Here is a 16,066-nt window from a genome sequence, read left to right as displayed (position 1 = left end):
CCCTGGAACTTCCAGGAAATGCGCCTGGCACATTGACCGGTCCATCTGCAGGAAGCCCTGCCAACAGCTGCCCATTCGCGTCCCCGGGGAGATCCATGGGCACCCAGCACGCCCTTCTGCCTCGGAGGCCATGCCGGGACTCCAGCCCCACTGCCCATGGCTGACTGGCCACGCAGGGCCACCTTCCTCCACGGAATCCACGAGGGGCAGCAGACACAGCAGCGCCCTCATGCCAAGGCAATGACCTGCAGAACAGACATGGCTCTCAATTTTGCCCCCGCTAAGTCAGAGAGTGAGCAGGCTTGGCCATGCGTGGCAGGATGATTGAAAATGGCCTCAAGGATTCCAGCAGTAAGCTTGGCTGTGGAGCCTGGTTTCTACCCGTGGAAGACAGAACTGCCTGCCCTGCAGAACTCCTCAGAACCAAACCCCAAAGGGCACGGTGCCCCCAGGAGGGAAGGGGTGCCACCAGCAGCGTCCAGCCACCGGCTGAGCCTGCCCTGCGTGTGACACCTCAGACGTGCACGTGAGGCGTGTCCTCGCACAGCCCCGCACCCGGCTCCAGTCCTGGCTGCCATGTTCCTCGCTCCTGAAGCGTGGCATCGGCAGCTGCGTGTACACAGGAATGACCTGTGTGCCAGGCTGCCACCTGAGCCACGAGCACACAGCACCCCCCACTCCCGAGCCCTGGTGCTCTCCTGGAGCACATCAGGGGGAAGACAGCTCGAACGTGCACAGAAGGGGCGGTCTGTGGGCCGGGACTGGACCTCACACGCGTTCCTGCGGAATCCTGGACGCTCACAGACACGAATCACGAAGAGCCTTAGACCCTGCCTGGGGAGGCTCACATGCCAGGGCTTGGGGGCCTGGACCCACGGCTGCCACTTGTGAGCCCACTTCTGCTGAGCGGGAGCCTGGGCAGTGCTGCCCCGATGGGCACGGGACTGGAGGGCAAGTAGGGGAGACATGGGATGGAGGGCCCACAGGGGGAGGGGAGGCACGGGTGGGGGGGGAGCACGTGGGAGCGCACAGTGGCTTGGCTTTTGTGGCACCAAATGGCCTCGTTGCCCCTGCATCAAGGGGAGACTCTAGCTCCTCTGGAGTCCAGCGACGGCTCCAGGCCAAACAGCTTCCGGTAAGTTCCGAGTCAGGTCTTCGGTTGGGGCTGTGGATGGAGAAGTCGTCTCTGGGGAGAGTGGCACCGCTGAGCGTGCGTGGGGCCCGGGCCGATCCCAGGGCTACATGTGTGTTTACACGCGTGTGTACCTGCATGTAGGTGCACACACAGGCCTACAGCGTGGTTCTTACCTAGATCACCCTGGAGCTCGAGTTCTCGGCCTTCCCAGATGGGAGACAGGCCCCGGATCTGGCAAGGGGGACGCGGGGGGCTGCTGCCTCCAAGCAGGAGTTGTGCGGTTTTGACCAACGATGGTGAAGAGGCCCTGGCCGGCCCTAGCTCAGGGGCCAGGGTTTCCGGAAGGGACCGGTGCGGAGCATCTGGAGAAGTGTGGCCACGTCTGCCCGGCGGTAATTTAACGGAAACGTCGAGGGCTGCTTCCTTCGGCAGGGTCACGTGCTTCCGGCCACATAGCCGGGCTTCGCTCACCTGCAGTCAGCGAATCTTCCCATCTCTCCCAAATTCAGCTCGGACGCTTAGACAAACGCAGCACCGCAGACACCGAGATGCTGCGAGGCCTCCCTGACCCAGGGCGGCCGCAACGTGGACCGACGGTGTCCCGTGGAGCCTGCACGCGCACGTGCCGTGGGCCAGCAGTGTTCCCGCTCCTCCCGCACGCGGCCGCTCCGGGCAGCCCGTCCTGCTGCCAGAAGGCCGCCGTGTCCACCCGTGTGAGAGGTCCCTGGGTTGCTCCAGCGCTGTCGGCGTAGGAGCACTTGGCCACACTCTGACTCGGCGCTGGCGGTGTGTCCCCGTGGCTCTTCCCTTGGGTCACTGTGTTGCCGCCTGGCGCCAGCATCCCCCTTGTGGGGTGACCTGACACGCACCTCCGCTGTTCTATGTCGTGTCTTCTCTTTCCGTCTGGTGTCCTGCTGTTCCACATGGACACATCCTGCTCCTGAGAATTCGTCTCCGATGGTTCCAACATCAGCTTGCTAAGTGTGGTCTCTCATGGCATGGCGCTGCACGCCGTCCTGCTCGGGCTGCCGCATCCCTACACGCTACGCACCCTCAGCAGTCCTGCCACTAATTCACCCACCAGGACTTTCCCTTCTGTGGACACTTCTAGAAGTTCTGTGTGTTTTTTAATCTGCTTGCTTCTTTCAGGGCGTGTTACCTGTTTGATTCTTTCATGTTTTTAATCATTTTTAACATTCTTACTTTATAATTTCAATTAATTATTCTGGTGTTCATCTGATGTCCTCAAGGGCACACCCTGCCTGTGTTGGGCTCTGGGCTGCAAGCTTGCCTTCCATGGACCTTTATTTGGGGACAGTAAACGTGGTGCCTGCCCTCCATCTGACCGTCCCCCGGATGTGAGAAATGCAGGAGAGGGCCAGGCACGGAGGTACAAATACTCAGAATGGAATCCCATCAGCTGCGAGGTGCTAGGACTTAACTCTCCCCCTTACACTTTGAAGGAAACCCGGGGATAATCTGGGCCCCAGCCTCACGGCAGCTGCCGCGTGCTTCCCGGAGCCTCGGCCAGAGCGCACGCTCCCCACCCCTCAGGCGCCCCTCCTGCGGGTGGCCGGCTGCGGTCTCTCCTGTGTGGCTCTGCTTGCATCTGACCCCCCTCCGTCCCCAACAGTCCCATGGGGGCATCTGTGTCCATTCTGCAGTCAGAACGGGGCCTGGCTCCGAGCAGCACCCCGTTAGTAGCCCAGGACTTTATTTGACAGAAATCCAAAAATGGTTTCTAAAGTTCCCTCGGGAAAGGAGACCCTGCCTGTGCCCAGATTCCTCTTCTGAAAGGGGTTCTTCTCTCCTCACAGCGAGATGCCTCTGCTGCCGCTCACAGCACCACGGTCCCTACAGGAGACACCACGGCCCGCCGGCTGCGGCCAAACCCTCTGCTTTCCTCAAACTCCGCCAGAGGATGGAGGACCCATCGTCCTCGCTGGCAAAGAGTTTGTTCACACACATGCACACGTGTGCTCTGTTGTGTTTATAAATTTCTGACAGACTGTAAACCAGAGCGACCATAAGGACGCTGACCACCTTCACTCCACCGCATATTTGACCCCAAGTGGCACGGTCGGGGGGTTCCCAGGTCCCCACGATCAGCCCTGGAGACACTGAGGGGGCTGGAGGGGGGCGTGATTGCACACTGAGGCTGGCTCTGTGTGTGTGCATGTGCATACCTGCGTGTGGGTGCCTGGCTGCCCACGAGCACACGTGTGAGCACATGGCTTTCACTGTCACCCACCGAACAGTGCTCTGTTTTGTGCAGCCTCAGAAAGGGGCCCTGTTAGCCTTCCTGGGCCCCGCACCGCCTCAGTGGCTAGGACCTGCCCGGAGAGCGTCCACATGGGTGGCATTCACATGATGTGGTTTTGGGATATAGGTGAGGTTTGGTTGGGGGGGGTCTGGAGCTGCTCATCACAGATGCCAGAGCCCGGGGTCTGCAGGAACCTGCAGCAACGTGCCCACACACGCTCCAGCAAGCGCAGCCTCAGCCAGGAGGGAAGCTAGAAACTCTGTTAGGAGCCGTCGGCGTGGCTCAGAACAGGAGGGCCTGCTCTGCCGCTGAGACGCAGTGCACCTGTTACCCCGGCCGTCCTGGCTGTGAGCGGCAGCAGCACCTGGGCAGGGAGCCATCTGGACCCCACCATGTTTCTACCTGCTAAGGGTGTAAAGGAAAATTAAAGGAAATAATATCTGGTTTGGAATGGGTTTGAATCTTCCAGCTGCTAAAACAGTAACAGAGCCACCTTGGGGAGGACCCAGACGTCCGGGGTAGGGTCTCTGTCAGCACGGGCCCTCCTCTCGAGCCCATCCTGCTGCACGCCCACATCCCAGCCCACATTCACACGGCCCCAAGCCCCTGTCCGGAAACAGACGACGGTCCTCAGGTGGCACGGGCTGTAAACACATCCACACACACCGCGCGTTGTGTGTTCACAAACCCCGAGTGGGCCCAGCAGGTGCCAGGCCGGGCTGCCAGCGTGCTGGGACCAGCACGAGCACCGCGCCCAGGGCTCCGTGAGAACCGTGGGGGTGTGTGCTGGGGGAGAGCGCTGCCCTGGGGCCAACTCCAGCTCTGAGAGGTTCCCGATTAGAAATTATGTTGCAATTCTGTTGAAATGATAATTTGTTTCTCTTTGAGATTTTTCAGAAACATGATAACCAATCTCACATGTATCTTAAACATTCTTGTTGATTACAAAGTGAAAAACAGCGCAGGGCGTGTGTAGACAATGATAAAGCAGCCTGGCTGATCATATGTATCTGTCAGGAGCTGTCCCAGCTGCACAAATTCCACTGTTACTGCAGAGACACCACGCTGATAAAGAAAAAAGAGCCCGGAAAATCAATGCGCCTCGAGCTAGAGCAGTTGCTAAACACACAGAAAACATCTCTATCCAACAGGCCAAGCACTGTGAAGATTCCCAAGCCCTGCCCTGGGACAGCCAAGGAAAATTTAATCTCTCCAAATCCTCACCAGGGCACTCCATCCTGCCGTCCTGACAGCCACACTTATAATTAATTATACAATTTCGATGGGAATATCGACTAAACAAAGCTATAAATCATAGAAAAAGTCAATAGGCATGGACACATTCAATCATGTCCCGGCCAATGATTACTACTCTTAAAATACAATAATTATTTCCAGAAGCCAGCTTGAATTAAATTTCTGTCAGACGGGTACAAGCCCGGTGGTTGATGAAGGGCGCGATGGATTTCGGGGCTGCGTCTGGCACGGGCACATCCATCCTGAGGATGGGTAGTTTGTTCCAGTGGCCGTGGGGCTGCGTGCCTCACCACCGAGGTGAGATGGCTCGTCAGACCATTCATCTTGTCCCCGTGGCTGGGCTGGACGACCCCGCTTCCTCTGTGTGACGGGCGTGGAGGCAGCTTTTCAACGTGCGAGGTCGCTACCCTGGGCACGGAAGCACGCACACCAGCGTGACCCCGCGAGGTGTTTCTGAAGGCACCGAGAGCCCGGGACCCGCAGCGGCAGCAGGCTGGGCTGGAGAAGCCACGGCAGACCCCCTGCGAGGCACCAGGCCGGGCGCCGCTCTCTCCACGAGACTCCGGACAGACACAACAAAGGGGCACATGGGTCTTTCCAAAACAGCCACGTGGAAATCTACTCTCTGTAACTCTGCGCTGCACTTCATCTCTGAATGAAATTCAAATGTTCTCCTGAATATTCAAACTAATTTTCTCCATCTTAAAAAATTTCATATGCTAAATAAATATAGAAGTAAAAACTGCTATGTCTGACGGCGACAACGTTTGTTATTTCTAATGGTAGTTACACCTGCTTCGTCCAGATGCTAACAGAGGAAGACAGTGACTGTGGGTCCGTGTGCGCTGGCTCCCCGTTTCCAGAATGCACAACTTCTCCCAGGCCGCCCTGGCTCAGAACCCACAGCATGTCCTGCTCACTCATGTCCTGCTCTTTCTGGAACGTTCCAGGCCCTGGCTGCCCCTGTGCCACTCCAATGTCCACTGTTCTTCCTCTTTGTTACCGCCCTGGTGGCCTCACTGGCCTCTCGCGTTGGGGGCTGCCTCTGTACCAGGGGCCCAGAGAACCCTCCCTGCCTCCAAGCTCAGAAAGTCATGCAGCTGCTCAGAGACAGTCTCCCAGGTACCTCACCTCCAGCCAGTGTCCCCCGAACAGTCCTGTCCCCAAACCTTTCCCTTCGGCTCTCCTGTACCCCGAGGGCTCAGGCCCTGAAATTACCGGGTTGCTACACTTTGGCGTGGACAGCAGGGTAGGACAGGCGCTCACCCTGGTACCTCCTGCCGCGGGAAGCGGGCTGGGCTGTGAGTGTGTGCTGAGCTGGTGGACAGCAGGGGACGTGGGAGCAGAGTCAACCTCGCCTGTGCCTGAGGCCCCCTGAGGAAGTGAGATATGAACTGGCCAGGCCTGGAGGGCAGAATGCCCACTGGGTCAGGCTGGTGGGAAGGCCAGGTAAGAAAGCTCAGAGCATTTGCTGGGGCACAAGTAAACCCGGTGCCCTGAACGGGGTGGGGGGTGCGGGCAAGCAGTGGGCAAGGTCCCAGAGACCAGAGCAGGCTCCAGGCCCACCTGAGGTCCGTGGGAAGTGGCTAAGAGCTCGGACCTGAGGCCTCACTCTCTGTGCTTGAGACAAGCCCAGGCTGGGCCCCAGGCTCGGGGTGCACTGACGGGGCTCTTGTGGCCAGTGAAAGGCAGTGGCCCCAGGGTAGTGGACACAGACTCAGGTGAGGACATAGGGCAGTGGAGGGAGGAGTGGACGTGGGGAGGGAGGCGGGAATGCAGTTCCTGGCCAGCGGTTTGAAGGAGGGACACAGGACTGACAGTCCGTTGCCTGGTGGGACCATGCTGTCACCCAGCACGGACACCTGCCTGCTCCCCTCAGCGCACAGAGCGGAGGGATCCTCCTGCACAGGACAGGGAACCGCGGCACAGGCATAGAGCACTCAGCACGGCCGGGGCCTGGGGCAGGAGTGTAAGACCAAGCTGCAGCTCCCAGATGTAGAGAGCTGAGCACAGGGGTGGCAGGGGTGGGGCATGAAGTCCAGGCTTTGGAATAAAGTGTCCTCGAGGTGGGGACAGTGGTCTTGGTGGCATAGAGGCTGGACTGCGGGGTGTGGGGTGACTGGGAGATGAAAAGGGGGGAGAGCTGTGCAGAGAGCCCCCATGGAGCAGGGGTAGGCGGCAGATGCACTCAGGTGTCCCCACCTGCTGGGGCACCCCCCAGGACCAGCCTCTGCACACTGCATGCCGGGGGCCGTGGGGCCAGGCGCCATCTCCTCGTAGCCTGGAACTGGACACCAGCTGTATACCCACCGGCACGCCGTCACCACGCAGCTGGGCACCCAGACACATCCCAGCACCCACAGCACACGGCGAGAGGCTGGCTGCCCCTGCCGAGTCTCTGGATTCTCGAGGCGGGTGGTGGTTTCAAAGTAGAGGAAGAGTTCCCACAGGACCAGGTCTCGACCGACACGCACTCACTCTGCATGCACGTACAGACACACGCGTGCACACACGCAGCCACAGGGAGGCCTGGTCAGACACGCACACGGAGTCCAGGCCTGCGTCGGCAGCCCTGAGCGCCTGGGGCAGGAGCGTCCCACCTCCCACTGCTGCCCGTCAACCAGACCCGGGGGCGGGGTCGTGTGGGGGGAGGACTGTCCCAGCCGCAGGTGCGCGGCCCCGGGGGTCCAGGCGCCTGGGGGCATCCGGCGGTGGGGCTCACCGCAGTGCCGTTGTTGTCCCGGAAAACCTCCTGGTTCACGTAGTCGAAGAGCTTCTTCTCCAGCTGCAGCACAACCTGCAAGCGGACGTGGACGTCGGTGCGGGTGCGGCGCGACCGCGCCTGGAGCACAGCCCCCGCCCCAGCTCCGGACACACACCCACAGCGCGGGGTTCACTTACCTTCCGGTCGTTGTCTGACTCGCGAAATATCAGCTTTACGACTTCATTTGTGTCGGCGGCCCGGACGGTCTGCATCGTGGCCTTTGTGCAGAGAGTCTGGGAAGGACACAGAAGGGACTCAGTCCCAGGACAGGGCCGCATAGCCCGTGTCTCCTGAACGCAATCAGCACACTTCCTGGTCTCCCTCCCGGACCCCGTCCTTCGTAGAACCTCCACTAAGGGGACCACGGATCCGCCCACATGGCAGCAGGAGTGTGACGGGCACACTGTCCAAGGGCAGGCCTGTACGTCTCTAGCAGGCCCTGGCCTCCCTGCCCACCTCTGCTCCCTTGAGCTGCCCCATAGCTGGCTAGCTCCCACCCTGGAAGGTCTGCTGGGGCTTCACTGAAGACAGCCCCATGCAGGGGAGGGGCGGGGAAGTCACAGCAGCCTCATGGTGCCCCGTGGCAGGCTGGGGACACACAGCAATGAGCTCTGCCCCAGGTGGGCAGTGCGACAGGAACGGGAAGGCAACACCAGGGAGAACAGAGGTCACGCTGGGTTCTGGGGCAGAGACTCTGACCAGCTGAGGGAGAGAACAGCTGGACAGGCAGGGAGAGGGAACAGTGAGCAGGGTCAGCCCCACGGCCACAAGGCTGGGATGTTCCACACAGCATATCCCAGTTCACAGCCAACAGGCCACCGTCTGATTGACTACAGACTAAATTAAGCCCAGGTTTGCTGTGAAAATTCCTCCAGCTGGAACTGGGTGTGAGGCGGGAAAGGCTGGGGTGGGTGCCAATGGGTGGCTGCCTAAGGGCAGGGCGACACTGGAGACCAGGGCAGCAAGCCTGCTCCCTGGGCTCGGGAACAGTCAGGCTACTGGGGAACCTGGGGAACAAAGGAAGTACGAGAGTGCCCAGGATGACAGCAGCGCAGAGAGAAGGCAGATGGGCGCGCAGACTGGCGAGGACACGGGAAGCAGGGCCCCCACCCTCTGCTGCGGCGGATGCTCTTTCCTTAAGGAAAGGTCACATGGGACCAGGGTTCATACACACAAAATGTCCAGAAAGGGCACACGGAGGCTGCCTGGGATGGAGGCCGATGTGTGAACCACACAAACCTCGACGGAGCTATTCTTTAAAAATGACTAGGTGAGTTTTATTAAAAAGACAGACCATTGCAAGAAAACTAATTTTGACTTTTTAAAAACCACCTCCTCTCAAGGGCCCTTGTGACATGGTGAGAAGCCCTTCGCCCAGCGAGAGCGGCCTCCACGCAGAGGGGTTTGGTGCAGACCCCTCCTGGGAAGGGACCCGCTGGGGATGCGCACCGCCCAGCCTGGGGCAGGGGAGGCGGCCACGTCCCCACAGCGTCCTCCAGGACAGCCATTGACATTCAGAGCACAGCCGAGTTAAGCAGGTCAAGCCCCCAAAGTGGCTTTTGGACTCATGTGTCACAAATCAGTCCGGCCGCCTTCAAACAGCACGGATTAGAACAAGCACAGGAACAATCCGGAGCAGAGCACGGCCACCCTGCCCACCCCTGCGGCCCGAGGAGGTCCAGCTCCATCCAGATGCTAATGCGCTTAAGTGGCTTAAGTGCTTCCGTGAATGGGGGAGGGCTCGGCAGGCAGACGGCCATTGTAGCCGCCCCAGGACGCGATTCAGGAAATTCTTGGTTCTTCTCCCAAAGGCATCTGCTAGAAACTTTTTAAAAAGTTGCTTTATTTAGCCATTTCGGGCGGGCTCCCAAAGGATAAACATCTGATCAGCCAGGGCGCTGGGAGAGGGGCCGCCTTATGCCTCCGTCTCTCCGGCGGCGCTTTCTCTGCACCCTCCCACGGAGCCACCTCATTCACCAGGTTGTAAAGAAGTGATCAGGCCTGGCCAGCCTGGCCTCGGCCTCATCTCTGCTTTCAATCCGCAGTCATGACCACTCATGCAGAAACTTGCAGGCCGGGCCTTTCCGCTCGCCTACTTACGGAAGGGATTTTTCTTTTGAAAGGAAAAAAAAAACAAGATGCTATTTTTTAAGAGCTATCTAAGATTTATTTCATTATCAGCAGCCACACGAAGGGGCAGCAGATAGGACGGCCCCGCACTTTGTCTTCTTGGAACTCGGAGCGCCTGGTTTTTGTCTTGGAATTTTACGGGACCGCTGTCCCCAAGGCTGTCCACCTGTTGTGTGGATAATGAAATTCCTGTGTTTCTTCTCAGTCTGGGAGTCTGGGTAGGTTTTGAAGCAGGCTGCTGGACAGGGCGCCCCAGGACCCAGAGGGCTATTCCCAGTGTTCTCTGCAAATCCCGAAGTTTACAGCCAGCCTGACTGACACAAAGCCACTAGTGGTCAGAGATGCCCCCATGCCCTGCCCACCCAGGAGCTAAGTCTGTCCCAAGTGCTCCCACTCAACTGCTACCAATGCTTCCCTGAGGTGCAAAACTCGACCAAAGGTGTGAGCACCTCTGGACCCTTACAGCCGGGCCTTCAAGATGCAGAGTCCAGTCTGTACCCTCTGCTGCAGATAGAAGGACCCGTGGTCCACGGCAGCGGGACAGCGAGCAGGCGGAGCTCACTCCCCGCTTCAGAGCACGCACTGGCTTGACCAACACCTAACCAGAGCAGGACGGAGCTGCAGGCGCTGAGCTCTTGGCTTCCCAGGAACGCCAGCTGGTGCTGGATGGGACGGGTCAGGAAAGTCCTGACGCTGAGTCTCCTTCCAGGCCGCACTGAACGAAGCCTGATTTGGGGGCAGCTTAGGAAAGATGTGTCTGGTAGGAAGTACGTCCCAAAGTCCCACGCGGTGTGTTTTGGTCTGTGTCGGTAAGAGGCACATAGAGCAAAAACATATGAACATAAATTTGAGGAACAGGAACTAGGTAAGGCCGCTTTACACAGGGAGTTTGCAAGTCTCCCTGTTTAAATCGCTCAGTTTCTAAACGGTGCATGAACGCCGTGGCCATTGCGTCCCCACTTCCAGAGGCAGCAGGAGAAGGCACGCCTCCACCTTCGTCCTGAATGTGGTCCTGAGCAGGTTTCCCACGGTTTCCCACAAGCTCAGCCGGCCCTGGCTCTCAGCACAAGTTTCCAAAGGACCCAGCACAGCCCTGGGCGGGCAGGTAGCCTCTACACACGGTAGGACCCAGCGGGCTGCGAGCCGGTCAGCCGAGGGCCGGCGGTCGAGGGGGTGTCGGGGTGAGACCATGGTGACCCCGTAACAGAGGGTTCCCGGAGAAAGACCAGGACAGTGAACGTGGAGGAGAAATGTGGGGGCTCCAGGGACAGGCAGCTGGGAAGCTGTCAAGGGACTGGGGGGGGGGAGTGTGGGGGCTGTGGTCCGGAGGAGACGGACAGATGGGGGACAGGACAAGGGCAGTGCTGGGGAGGCAGAGGCTCTGCAAGTGGCCTGGGCCACAGGATGTCCACAGTGCAGGGGATGTGCGCACCCAGGGCAGCCACGAGCCCAGAGGCACCCCCCCCAGGGAGGGCCTGGGGGTCCTTCTCTTCTCAGAACCAGCACACCTTTCCAACCCCCTGCTTCCTTCCACCCCAGAAAACGCAGGAAGCAAGGTATATATTGGAAGTGTATTTTGAATTTAAAAACATCTGCTGAATAGGAATGGGGATTTCTGCCTCTGTCTGCAAGGCCCGTGTGGGCTGGGAACCCACGTTTGGTTGCACTCTCCCCCCAGAGTCAGGAGAAGTCCCCATGGGAGCGGGCAGGGGTCTGGTCTCCCTCAGGCTTGGAAGAAGCCCACCCCCCAGGCCCAGACCCAGGCTTGCGCATCGCTCTGCACATCCGGATGCACTCAGGGTCGTGGCCCGGGGAAGGACTGTTCCGGGACGCAGTGAGGGCGCAGTCGGGGCAAGCCTGGGGCCAACAGGCTCCTCATCGGGGTCCCCAGAACCTGTGCAAGAGCCATGGAGGCCACCGTGGCCGCAGAAGCAGAGCTAAGCTCCCCGGAATGTGGGGTCTTCAAGCGGGAAAGCGCGCTTTCTGCTCCCGTGACATCCTCTCACCACCCACGTGTCCCAGGTCCTGGCCGGCTGTACATCCTGTCTCTGTGTTTTGACGCAAAGTTACCTGTTTGTTGGTGGAACATGAACCCCCTTCCTGCAACTGAGCCCACCTGTCAGTGAGGGCCGGGTCCCCACTTTGGGCCACAGGCACCCAGAAGATTCTCAGCAGATGGTCTGCATGACTTGACTTTCCAGAAGCATTCCGAGGAAGTCCTGCTCCTCTGGGAATACGAGCAGAATGTCCCGGAAGATGGTGCCCTCCCGCCCAAAGCACAAGGAGCAGGCAGGGTCGCACGTGCAAATTCATCCCTGCGGCCTCCTGACCTGGCCACTGGCTCCAGCAAAGCCCGTCCCAAATCTGCACAAGGGGGAAGTGACTCCCGATGCATGGCCGGCACCTCAAGGACGCCAGATGCTCCCTGTCTGGCCCAGAGTGGAGCTTTCTGGAGGGGTGAGTGGGGCCATTGTCTCGGGGTCACTGTCCCTCCCCCATAGCTGCACAAGGAGGTGGGGTAAGGTCTACTCCCAACTTCAGTCAGCGATGAAAACCAGTCGGGCCAGATGTCCAGACTGTTTAACGCACAGGGAGCAGACGAAGGTGCCTGGTCCGGGACAGCCTCAGAACGGCCTCTGCTTTCCTACCGTCCGCGTAGGGCTGCGTTAAACAGAACAGAAGCGAGCCCAAAAGCCAGCCTGGGCCCTGTGTCCAGACACAGTACCAACAGCTTCGAGGAAACAATGGAGTGAATTCTTAAGGAATTAGGCTACAGCCGCGGGAAGCAGACTTCTCTTTGTTTTCAAACGAAGACCCCTGGACGAGGCACTCGGACCTGGGAGAGCCTCACAGGCCCCCATGGGCCTGAGGCAGCGTCCTGGACAGGTGGACACCCTCACCTGACCTCTCCTGCCAGGCCGCCTGTGGGCGCAGCTCCAGGTGCGAGAGCTGACCCCCGGCTTCAGCTGTTCATGTGCTTCCCACTCCCAGCCACCAAGAGGAACCACCCATGCAGAAGCTGTGTGGCTGCTAAGCAAAGGGTGCCTTTGGCACGTCCCAGACATCAGCACCCATGGAGGAGAGAAGGAGCAGGCAGGAGGGAGGAGGAAGCTTCTCTTCGCTCGTCTGCCTGAGACACTCAATGGGCCACGAGTGTTCCAGGAGAAGAAGTGAAGGAGGGCCCAGGGAGGACAGAGGAGAAAGGAGGGAGTAGGGAGAAGAGAGGAGCAAGGAGGAAGCAGGACGGACAAGGGCAGGGGAGAAGCCTTGAGCCCTGCCCTTGCCGCGTGCCCAGGGACTCCAGAGGCTGCGCCCCTCCTGACTTGCGGCCTGGCCTCCGTGAACTGGTGGGTGGGCTTGAAGGCACATTTCCCCCGTTGTTCACGCTTTTCCAGGGAAGCAGGACCCTGCTGCAGGCTTTTATCCCCTGACAGCGTGAAATCGGAAACAAAGGCATGCTCCAGCCTAATTTCAGCCACAGACGCTCACGCCGCCGACTCCAGAAAGGCCAGAGAAAAAGCCTGCAGAAGAAATGGCCCTTAAAACAACGTCTCCAGCTTTAAACAGAGGGGCCAAGAAAGTGGTGAGCCCAGCGGAGTGCCCGAGGGCATTGGGAGTCTCAGGGATGTGCCTCCTTCCACCCCAGACTCTGGAGGAGAACTAGAGCCATCCAACTGCCAGGACTGGGGGTGCAGCCCCGGCCTCCGAGGTCACGCCAGTGCTTCCCAGGACCAGCCGTGGGACTCTGTGCCACCCTCCTGGGACCTTCCTGACAAACCCTACAACAAAATGACAGAACGCCGTGCTGGAAGGGCCCGGAGTAAAGGGACACGGCCAGTCCGCGGCCAGCTGTTCAGGGAGGCATCTGGGGCTCAGGGAGGGGCTGAAGACACCTTTGGAAGCAGGGAGGTCAGCACCCCAGCCATAGCAGAGCAGACTATGGGGAGTTGGGGCCACTGTGATGAGCTGGCCTCTGCCATCCGAGAGGGGAGCAGGGCCACCTGGGGTGCGGGCTGGGGCCCAGATGAGCCGGGAGACAGGCCTGTGCAGCCTTCTCGGTGGCCCCGAGCTCTACGCGCTCATGCGGACTTTCCTCTCAGGAAACAGCGGTCTCTGCCCCATCTGAGAGCAGGTTCCAGGTGCACCTGCTGGGAGCAGTGGCTCATTGATGGACAAGAGACCCTGACGCGGAGCGCCCAGCAGCAACTCCTCCCACCTGGCTTCACCCAGGCCGGGAGGGCGATTCTGCAGCCTCTCCACGGGTCTGGCCCTCACTCAGAACGGAGCATCTGTGGGGCTGGAACCACATCAGCTACGGGTTAGAGCAAGCACCACCCGACCAGCCCCTCCTCCTTCCCTTCTGTGCACCCACGTCCGTCTGGGGGTGAGGTGCACGGAGTTCCCATGGGACAGTGCGTTCACCTACTCTGCGCTGTGTGTCCAGAAGGAGCCAGACCGAGGCTGACAGCTTGTACTCAGGTCACCAGCCCGAGCTGCTCCCCAGCCCTGGGACAGCCCGCCACCTGTTCCCCGTAACTGGATTCTTGGGGTTCCTCGTCCCCACCCTCAGAAATCATGAAGTTGTCAGGGACACTTGTCCCTCAGCTGTGAGCGCCGTGAGGTGGACCCTGCAAACTGCGCCAACAGCCGTTACCTGAAAAACTGTTGACCAAATGCAGCCAGTGAGCAGCTCACCCCTGTGCCATCCTTGTCCTTGTTAGTCAGTTAATTCTGGTTAAACTCCAGCACAAAAACAGCTACGTTTCAAGTTTCAGCGGACACCTTCACGCGGCCGTGACCAAAGAGGAGTAAAGCGTTTCTCAGAGTAGTTTACGAAGACACACCAGAGCATTGCACGCACGCTCTCCTCAGCACAAGTTCACGGAAAATCATTACCTTCTGACTCTGGAAAACAGCCGGCTCTAGAGCGTAAATGCGACTGCCAGCTGCGACAATCCTCCCGGAGACGCTGGCCGTGAGGGGTGGACTCGGCACCCGCGGCCGCGGACTGCAGATGCGCCCCCCGCCGCCCAGACCCGCCTCTCAAGTCCAGGTGTAGACAGCACTTCTGAGTGCACGGACGGGTCTGCCGGGACGGGTCTGCCGGGACAGCGCCAGGTCTAAACACTGGCTCCCCGTGAGTGGGGCACGAGAATCCAAGTGCTAGGTGTGACAAGCAGACACCCCAGCGCCCCGGACACCCACTGGAGTGCCAGGGACACAGAGAAGCACGATTCGTGCTCCCTGACGACCAGCATCCACAGATGTTACCCCGAGTCCTGAACGTACGCAAGGGTCACAGCGAAGAGCCAGCATTCCACTAAAGGCTGTGGATGGAACCAGGCTTTGAAACTCGCCGTGGTCCCTGCTGACCTGTGCAACGAGGGAAGTGCCGGAGGGGAGCGTCTCACCACTTCTCTGCCTGTCCCGCTGGGGGTGGGCTCACGCTGCACTCAGACAGCTGCCCCCACTGCCGGCGTGGCTGCCGAGCAGGCCCTGGGAGCCCCGGCCCCCGAAACAGGACGGATACAGCCATGCACCCCCGGCCTGAGACAGAAGGCCCCCTCCCCGTCCTGCACCACACACAGGCGGATGCAGGCAGCATGTGTTGTGTGCACGCGTGTTTCCTGCACACACAGGCGCACACCACGTGTACGCGCATCCCCGCATGCACACACGGCTCCGGGATGCAGAGGGGTGTGGCTGCAGGGGAGGGTGGTGCAGACGGGCGTGTCCCAGTGGTAATTCCCCTGGTTTTGGGGATGAGGCTTGTCAGCACTGACACACAGGGCCTGAGGACTGAGCACGGCAGCTTCAACCAGAGAGCATCTCGGAGTCTCGTCCTCTCTCTGGAAAGGCGCCCACTGCCTCCAGCAGGAACTGCCCGATGGTCCCCGTCCCATTTATGCGGACTTCCTGCAAGCTCCAGCTCGTTCTGACGTTTTCCCACCAAATCCCTGTGCTCTCGGCAGGAAAGACGCCTCTTAGTAAGTGTTGGGGAAACACCACCTCGAGAACCCCAAAGTGCTGACAGCACAGGAGCGAGGGCCCTGGCCGTGGCGCCTGGGAGACATGGGGGGCCGTTGGCGGGTCAGGAGGCGGCACTGTCACGAGGGTTACATCAGCCGCCAGGGCACCTTCCCCTCTTTGTTCAGACTGTACGCTGTTCATCCAGAACCATGACACGCCGTCAAGACGCTTCCATCTCCTCCCCCGGATGGCGCCACCCACTCCCTACCAGCCGGGCCGTAAGGGCGGGCGTTCACGGAGCGGCGGCAGTGCCCACGCTCGGGTGCGCTGGGCAAAGCCCCACGGTGGCTGTGAGCCCACGCGGGACCATGCAGCCGGCGTTCCGGAAGGAAGCTGCGTACGCTCTTCTCAGACTGGTGTCCAGCAGGTGTGCGCACGCCGCAGCTCGGGCCAGGAAGGAGGCCCTGGCCGGGGACACCGGACATGCTCTTGGTTTGGTCTCTTGAGAACACCCCGGGCTTCCACGGACACGCCAGAGCTCCGAGCT

At 60.1% G+C, this 16,066-nt stretch overlaps 1 protein-coding gene across 12 annotated transcripts in view; it reads right to left on the bottom strand.

Annotated features, from left to right (window-relative positions):
• INPP5A (inositol polyphosphate-5-phosphatase A) overlaps window positions 1-16,066 on the bottom strand; it is a 185,927-nt gene that overhangs the window by 16,166 nt on the left and 153,695 nt on the right. For 7 of the 12 annotated variants that reach the window (XR_004626325.1, XM_034663480.1, XM_034663474.1 and 4 more), the window contains exons 10-11: window positions 7,557-7,652; window positions 7,378-7,452 (exon numbers count right to left, since the gene is read on the bottom strand). Coding sequence is in view for 11 of the 12 variants with exons in the window: in XM_034663480.1 (XP_034519371.1) it covers window positions 7,378-7,452; window positions 7,557-7,652 (171 nt within the window). In the remaining variant the exon portion in view is untranslated. The other 5 variants (XM_034663477.1, XM_034663478.1, XM_034663482.1 and 2 more) reach the window with 5 other exon arrangements.

The sequence above is a fragment of the Ailuropoda melanoleuca genome, chromosome 6, assembly GCF_002007445.2.
Source record: "Ailuropoda melanoleuca isolate Jingjing chromosome 6, ASM200744v2, whole genome shotgun sequence".
Taxonomy (NCBI): domain Eukaryota; kingdom Metazoa; phylum Chordata; class Mammalia; order Carnivora; family Ursidae; genus Ailuropoda; species Ailuropoda melanoleuca.
The sequence above is the reverse complement of the archived record's forward strand: the minus strand, read 5'-3'. Positions and strand labels throughout refer to the sequence as shown.